The sequence below is a fragment of the Seriola dumerili genome, unplaced genomic scaffold (assembly GCF_002260705.1).
Source record: "Seriola dumerili isolate Sdu_G_001 unplaced genomic scaffold, Sdu_1.0 BDQW01000668.1, whole genome shotgun sequence".
Lineage (NCBI taxonomy): Eukaryota > Metazoa > Chordata > Actinopteri > Carangiformes > Carangidae > Seriola > Seriola dumerili.
In genome coordinates, this window is record NW_019174923.1 from 425,577 (window position 1) to 439,391 (window position 13,815).

The window sequence follows — 13,815 nt, forward strand, 5'->3', positions numbered from 1 at the left end:
TTTAAATTTGGGACAGCAACAAAACCACATTAGTGTGTGTGACCACATAATCATACATAACACCACCCTCTGTTTCCTGTTACTCTGTGTGAATTCAGACACAGCACATTTAGCCATTTTGTACAGAAACTTATGTGACAACTATGATAGTGGCCCCATGAGGCTCTACCTCAGCTAAATGCTGATGTGACCTGCTAACATGTTCACGATGACAATGCTAACATGCTGACGCTAAGCAGATATAATGTTTACCTCATTTTTGCACGGTACCATGCTTGATAAGAAAAGTCAGTACAGTCTGTAGGATTCATCAATTTTGTGCCAATGCATCTGGTAGATGTTGAGATATTTTGCAGGATAAGTGAAAACTTTGACCCACTGGTGGCGCAAACAGAAAAGTGACAGGAGCCACAAAAGTCAAAGGGATTCATCGTCAATCTGTCAACTAAATACTGAACAATTTCAGTCTGCCATCCTCAGAGCCACGCTGCTAACATAGCTGAAACTGTACATGAATTTAAAAAGCTATTAAAACCTGTGATGGTTAAAACCTGTAATAAAATGGTGTGTCTGTTTTGGCAGCCACTTCAACCAACTCCCTTGCTTAAGAGTTCTTAAGAACATCACCTAACCCCAAAACTGCCCCAGTGGAGCTGCTCAGTGCCCAACTATCAACTGCTATTTTAAATTGCAACATTTTCTTTTGTACAGATTATCACAGATCCATGGGATGACTGAAAATTGTTTGCATTTAAAATACAGTGAATTCTCTTTCAACGTGTAATTTATTTTGAAAATGAAATAAGACAAAGGAAAAGTAAGATAAAGAACAAATCAATCACTCAGGTATACCATAATCAAATTCAAATTCATTTCATTGGTCCAGAGATTTTGCTAAATGGTAATGTATACATTGATATCAACAGAAAAGAGTGTGTACAATTTGTCAGCTGTATTTTCAGGAGGTATATATACACTGTACTATTCACTACAGGCAAGTGCACAAGTGAAATCACCCTTTCTCTCCTCCAGTCTGAGTGGGATTATGACAGAATTTACAACACACATATAATAAAAATGACTGTGATTAATGCAGTCACCAGGTGAATATTCATTAAAGTTCAGTAGATGGTTTCCTCGGTTTTGCCTCCTCCTCATTGCGTGGAACATGAAAGTCCACGTACGGACACCACTTGGTGTTGAGACACACCAGTTTCTTCAAAGTGGAAGTTTTGACGATATTGAAGCCTGTCTCTCCCCCGAAGGTGCTGGGCTTCCAATACTCAGGGGAGCAGATGGGGTTTCCCAGCAGGCCTTTCAGGGAGAAGGGAGCACCCATCTCAACCATACTCTCACCAAATATACCATTCGGACGTGCTTTCTCCAGCATGACTCCAGGGTAAAACTCCAAAGCATCAATGTCCCCGTAGAGTTCCTCTAAACCTCTTGCCATTTCTTTGTCATCTGTACGGAAAAGATAAAACAACTGTTGATTAACTTAGTGGTTGTTTGTTGTTGTATCATAGACATCCCTGAAAGAGAGCAGCCTCATAGAGCTGCAAACAGGGCTGTAAATTTAGGATTTTCACTTTTTTTCTACTTTTTTTTTTTAAAACTAATATGAAACACTTGCTACGTCTGACTGCAATGTGCTCTAATGCCAATTCCCCATAGTGCAGTTTGCAGTTTGGAGGATGTGGCTGAATAAAAGGACATTTGTACCAGCTTGTTTTAGCCAGTATGAGAAGAATTATCAGTAGCAACTTGCAGTTTTTAAGTTTTAGGAACCGTTTAAGAAATTAATTGACGTATAATACAAAGTAATATCAGTATTTTGCTACAAAATAATGATTTCTTTACCCAGTGCTGCTCAAATCAGATGCAAAAGGACGTTACAGTTTATTAAATTCCACACATCAGCTCAGGTTGTGACTCTTTTTCACTGATGTAACTTGTGAAAAAGTAAGTGTGTTTGTAACAGAAACAGAAACATTCTCTCAAAGGAAACAAGAGTTACCACAGAACAAAACAACAATTTAATCTCTGCAATGATAATGACATTTTTTGACTATATACCAAACTGTGGTCAAGATGTTGCCAACACATCCTGCTGATTCATGCCTTAGAAAATAACAGTTAAGATGTTAATCCAGTGTAAATGAGCATCAAGTCAAAATTGCAAATGCCAAATTTCCCTATCTACACATGAACGAGATAAACAGGCAAGAAACTTGCAGAAGGAAGTTGTTGTTGCAACATTATTCCTGCTTACCAGTAAACTCAGAAAAAGAGGTGTATGGCCTCAGATTAAACTTCTTCCTGTACTGATTGAAGGGCTGCACACGTGCTGTTCTGGACTCTTTGATGACCATTTCTGCCACTTTGAGAACAGCTTCATGAGAGTTGTGACCTCCACCAATCTGAAAGACAAGGAAAGTTACAATATAATTTTAATCAACTGTTCTGTAATATCTTGAACCAAAGAACAAACAGGTAGAGGTAAACAGTCCCTCCTCTTGCTGCTTAGCTGGCAGAAGCACTCCACACTGTGTGTCTCAGCAAAAAGGATGCATCACTTTGCATGCATATGATGCTGCTGAAAGGCTGTATATGAGTGTAATCTCGAGGAAGTAATTTTGAGAGGAAGTGCACTTTAATGTGGAATTGAAAAAAAAAACCTAGTGGTTTAGTGGTTATAAATATGTGTTGGGTGACATGTAACACCATCACTGATCTAAGTGAGAGATCTTTCCTCTATCTTTCACATAGAAGTGAGCAGAAAGACTAAATGACAGAGCAGAGGAGTTCTCTTTCCTGCTCATATATTCTGTTCTTCATAAATTCTTTATTTCTGGGTTCATGGTGTACTCACTATATGTCCCTTTGTGTTTTCTTTAGGACAAGTTAACTTACTAAAAGTGTTTGCATCCAGAGGGTTAATGGGGTTTGTAATGATCATTGTGATACAACATACTGAATATAACATATTCAAGTGAATGGGAAAGTGGTCTCAGACTTTTGAACCCCACTGCATATTATATTAGATATTTTTGGGCATTTCTGCTGTTTTATTTTTTTCTAACTACGACAGGGAAGGCAGCGGAGTGAGAGAGGCCTCAATCCTGATACATCATACATGCTTAACAAGGTGAGATACTGGCATGCCCATAATGCAACATATTTAAGGCAAGAAAGAGGGACACATGATAAAGAAAAGGTCAACTTCCTCCATGGCATTTCCCGTCATATATATGTATTTTCAATGTGATATATGTCGGCCTAATTTTCATCGACCAGTTACGGCACAGATGTGATTTATCCACTTTGAAGTATTACGTTCAACTGACACCACATACAATCATTGTCTTTTTGCATTAAAAAATAACGACAATGTGTTCTGAGGTTCAGGATAAAATGTATGCTTATGTTTATAACTTATTTCAATTAAACTAAGAAGACTGTAGCTAGTTTTGACCTGTTGTACACCAGTACAGGATGTGATGCCACTACCTGTCCTGCAGGCTGTCGAGAGAAAGCATCCACCAGTTTCTCCACCCCGTAATGCGTGAGGAGTGAGGTGTTGTACAAAAACTGGGAGTATGTGATTTCATCTCCGTCGATGAGGAAGCTGTCAGGCATCAGAGGGTGCCAGTGGTAGAGCTGGCAGAACTCCAGGGCGATGCGATTGCTGTACTGGAAACGCACATTGAAGAGCAGGGAGGGGTCAAACTTCAGCTTCAGCTGGTAACCACTCAGCTGCTGCACATACTCCTCTATTATAATGTTGATGATTTCCCCTGGGGGTCAAAAAATAAAACCATAACTTGATGTCACACACTGTGTCAAACTTTATCAACATAAAAAACATTTAGAAGAAACACAAGGATGGAAATTTGAACTGTTGTTAAAAGTGTGTGCAACGATTACTTGACTAATCGATTGGTTGATTGTAGGGCTGCATCTAACGATTATTTTCAATGTTAAACGTATATACATAGTTAACCTTTTCAGGAGAATGTTTAGGATCCTGTGCCTTGACATTGATGTGTCATTTTTCTCCCTTTTCTTTCCCTTTTCAAATTGTCACAATCTCCCGTTCTGTTCCTGAGTTACGGCATTGAATAATGGCCAGAAAAGTGTTTTTGCAGAACAGAGATAAGATGTTACAGTGGAGTTGACCTTTGACCTTTTGGATATAAAATGCCATCACTTCATCATTTTATCCTATTATTACTCTTTTTATGTCCAAAAATATGTTTTGTGAGGTCAAAGTTACCTTGACCTTTGACCTTTGACGACAAAATCTAATCAGTCCGTCCTTGAGTCCAAGTGAACGTTTGTGCCAAATTCCCTCAAGCTGTTCCTGAGATATCTTGTTCATGAGAATGAGATGGACAGACAACTGACATGGAGTCATAAAAAAACTTGTCAAAGCTCAAGGATTTTTTACTGATTTTACTGATACTGATAAATTACTGATGGTATTCTCTTTTTAATAACTTCTATTTTTTTTGTTGTTTTTGATATTGAATGCTTTCATTGTGAAGCCCTTCACTAAGCAAATGTCATATAATTTATTTTCTTACTTACTATGTGGACTGCACTTAAAAGGGAAAAAAAATCTGTAAAAGTAAAGGTAAATTTTAAACTTGAGTTCTTTCACAAACCTATTAATAGTCAAAACTGATTGATGTACTGTAGGTTAAAAAATAGCAGTTTTTTTATTATTTGGTGACAAAGCAGTACTATATATTTTTTTAAATCATTCTGTCACAGACAAAGAAGATTTGCCAACGCTGACACAAAAATGTGACTTAAACCATATATGCATGTGCTGCTGAGCCCCTCACCAATTATGATGAGTCTGGTGGTCTGGAAAAGCTGCTCATCGTCCCAGGTGGGATGTTCAGCCTTAAGGACATCGCAGACTCTGTTGTGCTCCCTCAGCCATATGGTGGCGTACATGGTGAGACCCGGCAGGATGCCAAATAACTCCTGACCAGTGACCAGACGATGCTGTGGAGGGAAACCTTCAGGGTACACCATGTGCACAGGGGCCTCAGATACTGTAGGGGGGTACATCTCACCATTTACTAACTGTGGAAAAACAAAAACCATACACCATATGTCAGGGGAAAGTTTGAAAGATGAATCATGTGTCTTATTAGTTACTACGATTCTGAGCTAATTAAACTTTCGAATATCCCGTTTTCTTCAACTGGACAAATTCTCCCAAGCGTCTGCTCCAGTACAGATCATGGTTAGATGTGAAAACCAAATGTGCCAAATAGCTAATATGTCTTTATCATAAAACAACATCGTCAAGCAATGTGGCTTTCAGATAAGGTTTGAGATATGAGCGAGACTCCTCTCAATCACTTATAAAAAATGTTATCATGACACAGGAAGTGAAAGTTAAGGCTCATTACTCTTGAGATACAAAATACACAGCTACTGGGGGGATTCCAAAGTGACTACTACTGCAATTATTGTGTAATTTCACTGATATCATGCTGAATTATTAAATTTCTAATTACAAAAATATTATTTTTTACTTTCACAGAGTGGATGGAGCTATGTAGCATTTTTGTCAGCTGAAAATTTACTTATTGCCAAAAAATGTGTAACATTTACCATTGGGGCCTTCTAGACCTTCAGAGAAGCCCAAACACATTCTCTTCTGATTCTAATTTAAGCCTAATTTTCTATCAAATTTGCCTCAGAAATGTATTGTCCTAAAACTGTGAGAATAGTTATCCAATCAAATTTAACTTTTTTTTCCTATTCGTTTGTTGTCTCTAGCCAGAGAAAAAGTTAGCTGGCTTATTCATTAGTTAGGGGTTCATAACCAGGACAGAAGGCTTGAAGCCCCCACAGCTGCCTGTGTTTGTTTAAAAAGTGGCAGGTGAATTAACCATTCACATTTTTATTTATAGTGGGTCGGACCGAAAATCATTCCCCAGGCTTTACCAAAGGCTCAAGGCCAGAGGTCAGATTCTCAAATACAGACTGGAAAAAAATCGTATCACACTTGAACTGCGTAATTGCTACAATGGAACTCAGAGCATGTGGGGTATACCTATACCTATATATATCCCTATACCCCACATGCTCTGATATATATATATATATATATATATTATTTTTTTTTTATTTTTTTTTTTTACATTTTTGGACTTAGCAGAAGACTAATAATACAGTTCATTAGATTAATTCTGAGCGCACACTCCATTTCATAAGGTGGCAGTACTGCACTTAAAAGCTGTCAAAAAAACTGCCTAAAAACAATGCTGCTGCCATAAGAGACAGTTATAAATTTTTAAGTTCATTTAGCAATTTGATTTAAAATATAAGGATAAATTACGTTTTAAATAGAGGGACATTTTTGTTGATTAATATAAATAGTTAAAACATAGCTACACAAGAATAAATATTTAAAAAGACCTGTTTGATATTTCATAGGAACCTTAAGTGTTGTTTGAGATGGGCTTGTTATGGTGTTGCACCCCATGATCAGCAAGTGAGGTAGAAGGAAACTTAAGTTTGATATCATGAAGACTGGAACTACGTGAAGATTTGTAAAGCGTGGAGTTTCCTTCCTCACCGCCCTTTGAGTCAAGACGGCCAATGAGGTATGAAAGCTATTTTATGTTCTTCTATTATGGTCACATATTGATTATGCTAATGTTGTTCACGTGATAGCAACAATAATCCGTTAGCGTTTCAGTGAATGTAGCAAGCCGTTATTAGCCGTTATTTTAACACTGTGTGGCCTTTGACGCTGATGGATTGTGAACTTATATTTTGTCTGTATATTATGGTTGTAATACATCTGCTTGGTGGTTATTCTCTATGAGAATGCTCTGTATTATTGTAATGTACAAATTTATGATTTATGTATTTTATTTATTCAGCTCTCACGGCATATTTGACGGCATGGATGGGCCTTGTGCTCCTGATTCAACTTGAGGGGAGTAATAAACAACATCAGAAGAAGAAGTTGCCCGCTGTCTGCAATGGATTTCACATGACAGTATTCAGAACTTGGAATACTTGAATTGAAAATGAAAAACCCTGTTAAAGCTTTTGATCTGTGGACCCTTATGGACCAAATGAATATAAATACTCGAGGACAATCGGACTTCACCACCTGCAAAGGTAGGGAATTACCACCGTTTTGCTGTCTTGCTGCTTTATAATGCTGATAAATCTAAATTAATTATACTTTTGTACACATGGCTACTGTAAAATGAACCAAACAGTTGAATGCTTTGCAGGAGCTTTAAACTAGTTGTCAGCGACCTGGTGGATTTTAAGAGGGCTTGGTCCCCTTAGTTGTATGGCACAATTGTATGGGATGGTTATTAACCCTAGCTAGCTCTAGCTTTGTGTATTGTCTATGGGCTTTTAAAGATATACAGACATTTTGGGGAATAGCTTATTCACTTCCGTGTCAAGTTAGATTGATTTTGAGGTGGTCTTAGGCAGACTTTGTTACCAGACAGAGCCGGGTTAACTGTTTCCCCCATTCACAGTATTTATGCTAAACTAAGCTAACCAGCTGCTGGCTCCAGTTACAGTACTTCCAGACATGAGAGGAGTTTTTAAAGGAAGGACAGGCATCGCTATTGTTATGCAACTACAAAGAAGAAGTTCCCCAGTAGTTCCCAAAATTTCAAGCTGTTTCTTTACCTGATATTTCAGCTTTCCATCTTTATGAAGCCGGAGTTGAAGCTGCCGCATGAGGCTATCTCCATAAATATTACTTGCATCTACCTGAATGAGTAAGAGAAAAATACGTACTGTAGATTTAGTAATAAATTTAAAAGTCAAATACATGCACAATGAAAGCGATGTGGTTTGTGCTTAATTCTCAAAAGGTTTTATTGTTAGTTGTTTAATAATAATTAAATTCTGGTTGTACCTGACTGCTGACACACCATGTCAGTATGTATCTTACCCCATGTCCTAAAGCCTTGGTGAAGCCACCATGAACATCATGGTTTGTTTTGAAGAACTGGTGGGTGAAGTGCTGTGCCATGAAGGCAAACATCAGATTGGTTCCCTGGGGGTCTGGCTTAAATTTGGTTCTTCTAAAGAATCGCTCTGCCAACTCTTTGGGATCAGGAAGAACAGGTTTACCTGTAAATAAAGAAACATTTCAAGATATCCTCAAGCTTTTAATGTGAAAAACTGGAATTAATTAGAGTATGAAAACATAATTTCTGTTAAAAAGGAGAAACTCAGAGCAGCAGAGCGAGAATCGCATTATGTGTTGTTCTACTGATGAGTTAGAGCTGCGGAAATGGACATTATACTGAATTCAGCATGTGAGTTATTGTAATCTATACGTAATTCCCTTTTTTTCCGTTTTTTCCCTTTTCCGTTTTTATCTGGCCTTCATTATTAACCAGCCTTTATTTGATCACGCTGACCAAACAACAGTGATATATTATTTGGAGCTAAGCCATTATTTGAATAGTGGTTTTATATGAAAATTAACAGTGTTGTAGTCTCACCTTTAGCTCCCATTGGCAAAGGGCAGTCTTTAGGCACAGCAGGGAGGAGGCGGGTGTAGTAGGAGATGTTGTAGTAGGACTCCCAGTTGAGGTATCCGTATTTGGTATTGTATGTCGGAGGGCTTGGAATAAGGTCACTTCTGACTTTGGGGGAGGAAGAAAATATGTGGTTTACTACAAATTTCTTTTTGTTGTAATTTCCACATTTGCTGTTTTAGAACCTTTCATTGGAATGAATGAACCACCATGCTTGGACATCTAATTAATTCCCAAATAAGTAGCCTGATATCATTAGATTAAAAATGCTCTTACATGTAAGTGGCCTTGAGAGGTCACCTTAAGTTGATTAGTAGATCCTAAATGACTGCAATACATAAAAACAGCAGATTACCCCTCTGTTTTCTGTCTGATCAACCATGCGATCACTTGAGAGTTCCTCGTAAAAGGTTCTTTTACACTTTTGCTGTAAGTAAGAGGAAGTCACTTGCCCTACTTGTCTTCACACTTAGCGAAAAACGAGATAGAGATAGAGCTCCATTGTTGTCCAAAATCTATTCAAATATCAGTTAACCACACCTTTGCTCTGGGCGGCATGTTTCACCACTGTCCTCTTGCTGTAAATACTTAACAGCACAACAAATGTGTATTAATCTGCAGCTGAAAATAGTCCCCCATAAATACACAAGTGATGTTTGATTAAAAAAAAACTACAGCGCAAAGCTATTTTTCATCCCTTTTAAATGATTGAAACTATACATTTTTGGCCTGTTTTAATAACATTTTTAGTTGGAACCAGTGCGTTTATGGTTGAGTGAGACTGACACATTTTTTCTTTTCATGGGATTTTTGTCGATAAGAAAAGTATAGACTAACGTCAGACTTAACCTTTGACTATGCTTTCAGTCTGAGTGTTCTTGTAAGGCATGCAGCAGGTCAAAGTGAGAACTTTAACAACATTTAGCAAAGGAAATCACAATGCTTATTTAAACCAGTTCCTCTTGTGGGCTCAAACCAACTTTTGCAGTTACAAATTTGGTCAGGCACATTTTCTGAACTTGTTCTATATCAAGAGAAAAAATACTCCACATCCAGATGTGATGATTCATTTCTCATTACAGTCTATACATGAGAATTAGACTTGCCTTTCTTTTTTAATGACCTGTGCTTCTCACATTATACAAACATCAAACCCACCATGCCTCATCTAAAACAAGACTTTACAACATAGGAGTTAACCAACTATAATAATAATAATAATTGATAAAGGACTGATGACTAAAACTACTGTGAGTATGACTCCTCGAAATATACATGTTGTGAATAGGTAATGGGAAAATACTAGCTGCAAGCAAGTACTGTTGATTTATCTGTTGTGGTCTGTGATTCTGCTGATTGAGTGCCTTGTTTGGGGGATTTAATCTTATCACCTACCTGTCAGCACTAATCTCATGAAGGTATCTTGCAGGAAAGAGTTGTTGACCAGGTACCAGAACCACTGAAAGTGGGTGAGGATGTAGTGAACCGCTGTAGGGCTGGGCTTCAGCATGAGACGAATTCTGGTCCAGAACTCCGCTATACACAAAGATAAAAAATAAACTCCACTTTTAATAAAGCACCCTTTGTAAAGGGTTTGTAAGTTGTAACTAACTGGTTACAATCATCACTTTGGCTGGTGTTTATCCTCCTCCAAAATGATGTAATGTTTTTTTGCTCTTTACTTTATAGAGGGTACAGAGATGGTAGGCCATTTGACCTCTGACCTTCTGAAAAAAAGAAAAGTCCTTGAAAAGTTTCTGAATTTTATTACATTGATCTCAATTGCTGGTGCTTTCATTGCTGTGCACATACAAATAGATAAAAGTAAATAGGAAGAGAATGGAGAGAGTGGACAAGGTTCAGATTAGTGCAGTGTTTAAGTTTGGGGTTTATTTATGCTCAAGTCATGTTAAAATGAAAGTTGAACTTACAAAGGTACTTTTCCTTGGAGGAGACTTAGGCTGTGACTTTGAAATGAACCCACACCCACACGTCAATGCATAGATTTAGGTTGACAAATCAAATTTTGTTTCACTTACGAACAGTGCAGTTTTTTCCATAGAAGCCAGTTCGAGTGCAGTCACATTTGTAGCCGTCTGTACCAAATCTCACACACACTCCTGAGTTCTGACAAGGGTAGTAGCAACAGGGATTCACTGCAAACGAGGAAAACAATATCTTGCTTTGAATGAATGAATGAATGAATGAATAATAGGTGTGGTGTAGCCTAAACTTAATGACCAGATGGGTGGCACCTGGCCCCCCCTGGAATTTGATTAGCAACCCCTGGCGCCCTGCCCTTCCACAGTATGAAGGTGATAAATAGTTGGCTATCAGAACCTCTCTGTGTTGAGGTGTTACATTTCCTAATCAATGTTAGTCTTAAGTCTAAAGCTTAAGACAACCCTAGACTTACGTGAATTCACATTATCACTACGTCAGAAAGGGTAACCAGCTGTGGCCTAAAGGTCATCATCACCACTGATGGGCCTGTATGAGCAAAACTCACTGGAGCTGCCCAGCAGCCAACAGATCACACTGGTTGTACTGGGTAACTTTCCCGGGGTGAATGTGTGTAACCGTGAATACATGGAGGTTAAAAAGCCTTTTCATTATAGCTTTAGATTGCAGTCTCTGTCTTCACAGTAACTGTAACTAAACTTCACTGCGTCTGAGCAAAATTTTGCTGCTGCTGACCACCCATCATAACCACTACCCCATATCTTTAATATCCTCTGCAGTTGTAATACAGCTTCCTGTCCTCCCTTCGAACTTGCAGAGGCTCAATGAGATAATGTGACACTACAACTTCTTCTTCCTCATTAGCTGTGAATGAGACAATAGATAAGCATTCCCTCTGTACTCAAACAACACATAAATGTAGGTTTCTAAAAGGAGAAGGTGTTTGAATGCATGCATGTTGTTACTGACATGATAATGTTATCGAGGCCTCACTCTTCCAGGAAAGCCAAGGAAGCCGGTGCATGTTTATAGACAGACTATAATCCAATCTAAAAAATAAGTAGGTTTAGTTACTTACTGCAGAATGTATAATATGGGGAAAATGCAAAATTAGCCTGAATTCTGTTTTTTATGCAGTTTAATGAGTATAATGCAGATCATCACTCATTCACCAAAGTCTACTCGACGGTGGCTTAAATTAAATTATGAGCCTATCCCAGCATGCACTGGGCAAAATGGAAGCAAGGAAACTCACAGGACCTGCCACAAGGCAGTAAATTCAAAAAAGATTTCTAGGTAAATTTAAATTTAAAGTTTAATAAATTAGAAATAAGTCAAGCTCTCAATACTTGTTCCACAAGACCTTAACAAGTATTTGAGAAGAGTTTGTTTGATGAACATGAGCACGTTCAGCCTCTTACCAATTAAAACTATGAGTCATTCATTTACACAAGTTCTCTTTCATGTTCCTACTGTTTGTTGATTTGGACCTGATTCACTCAAATGTGATTTAAAATCAATTTGCATAATTCTCACTGAGAAGCAGTTCATAATTTTTTTTCAAATTTTTGTCAGTAGTTACACAAATTAGCGTAGTTCCAAGATCTTTAGCTGAGCTTAAACTGTTTGGTTACTAAATCCACACCTTACCGCCTTGGTTACCCCAGAAGGTTAAGCAATAGATGGTGACTTCAATACAAAATAATGTTGCAAATGTTAAAAGCAATAACCACAGCTGTGCTAATTGCCAATTACATGAATATCTGAATATGACAAGCTTTTTATAAAAAAAAAAACAAAACAGTTCTCATCACGAAATACACAATTAGTTCATTAATTCAAACCTGATTATCAGTCTAAACTATATATAGTCTAAAACTATGCTAAGTTGTGATGGAAGAAAAACCTACTTACCAACACCTGAGTCACCAGCACATGATGAGCTCTCCAGCAGCAGCAGGTTGAGAGACACCCAGATGGAGAAGACGCTAAACTCTATTTTACGAAATAAATAAGGGATGAATATCATAACCGCATTGTAAGAAATCATCTTCAGTGGGCAGATTTTGTACAAAATAAATTTTGAACTCACCTCTCATGACTTCCTCGAGTGGCTCAAGGGTCCAAGGATGGGTGAATTTAAAAATTTAAATAAAATTTTAAAAAATTCACAGCGTTACTCTGTTTCTAGAAAGAATATTTAAAACTCTCTCCAAAATAACGCTAACTGACATGGTGTTAGTGGCTTTATAACATCAGCTGTCAAGAATGGGCGGTACCACAGTTTCCTCAACTTCCTCCATTTAGTCTTCAACAGAATTCAACAGAAGCCCACTTCAGTTGGCTCCACATAACTTTTTTAAAATAATTTTTAAACCCATCTAGCATGTCGGAGTAAAAATTTGTGTCTTCAGATGATGAAGATTAATGGTTTTCATGTGGCATTCAAATCATTATAGTCAAAGGAAAACTTTACAGCACTCTAACTCCACCTGCTGGCAAATTATAATATCATCAATGCCTTACTTATGAAACAAGCTCAGAGAATTTTAAATTAAAACCAGTGCGTTTTACAAAAATCAGCAGATACTTACCCAATAAACACCACATTACCCTTCATTAGAATTTACAAGGTAATGATAGAAAAATCATCAGGTTAATTAGCTACACCTCAACTACAACAGTAAAATGTTGCTTACACATGGTAATACTTATATACTTTTTACTCAAGTAACATTGTAAATGGACTTTTTCCTTAAAGGATATGGATTCTTCCTTCACCACTGGTGTATGGTATTAAGTTATAATAATCCATGGATGGACTTAAGTACCTTGGATGTTGACACAGTGAGGGCACCTACTGTTGGAAATAGAGAAACATCATAGAAACCTGTTGTCTTCTCAGATACACATATTTTATAAGGCAGACAGGGTCATTTTCTATTGCCCCCATGTAGAACTGGTTAAATACAGAGAAAGTAAACTATCATATGATGGTGTCATGGGATTCATTATGGTGGAAACAAGCTTTAAAGAAAAATATTAACATTGTATTTATATATTTGCCAGATTACAGGATCACAGGGCTCAAAAATTGTCGTTTTGCCTCTATTGACCCCCACTATTATGAAAATTTCACTATTTACCAGGCATCTAGACAGCAACCAACACAGATGAAATAGCTGATTAATCAATTGACATTAAATAAATTGTCTACAATTTTTGTAATTGATTCATTGTTTAAGTCAATTTTTTAAGTAAAAATGCCCAAGTTTTCTGGTACCAGCTTCTCAAATGT

The 13,815-nt window shown here is 37.4% G+C and overlaps 1 protein-coding gene across 2 annotated transcripts; it reads right to left on the reverse strand.

The window, feature by feature from the left end:
* Window positions 1–784: 784 nt before the first annotated feature.
* Window positions 785–12,749, reverse strand: LOC111236442 (prostaglandin G/H synthase 1-like). 2 transcript variants are annotated; one of them, XM_022765171.1, is made up of 11 exons: window positions 12,610–12,749; window positions 12,432–12,512; window positions 10,595–10,711; window positions 9,951–10,091; window positions 8,520–8,663; window positions 7,961–8,142; window positions 7,693–7,776; window positions 4,851–5,097; window positions 3,511–3,797; window positions 2,273–2,420; window positions 785–1,464 (listed from the first exon to the last, which is right to left on the reverse strand). In XM_022765171.1, exons 1-11 carry the CDS (start codon window positions 12,614–12,616, stop codon window positions 1,115–1,117), a joined length of 1,788 nt encoding a protein of 595 aa, XP_022620892.1. In that variant the 5' UTR covers window positions 12,617–12,749; the 3' UTR covers window positions 785–1,114. The 2 variants fall into 2 exon arrangements, with proteins under 2 accessions (XP_022620892.1, XP_022620893.1); XM_022765172.1 differs by lacking the exons at window positions 12,432–12,512; window positions 12,610–12,749 and adding an exon at window positions 11,487–11,555.
* Between the last annotated feature and the right edge of the window lie 1,066 nt (window positions 12,750–13,815).

Coding starts and splice junctions, on each gene's coding strand:
- LOC111236442 (XM_022765171.1), bottom strand. Junction 2,421..3,510: donor CTCGACAGCCTGCAGGACAG/GTAGTGGCATCA, acceptor CTTGTCTTTCAG/ATTGGTGGAGGTCACAACTC. Junction 1,465..2,272: donor CTCTTTTTCTGAGTTTACTG/GTAAGCAGGAAT, acceptor TTTTCCGTACAG/ATGACAAAGAAATGGCAAGA.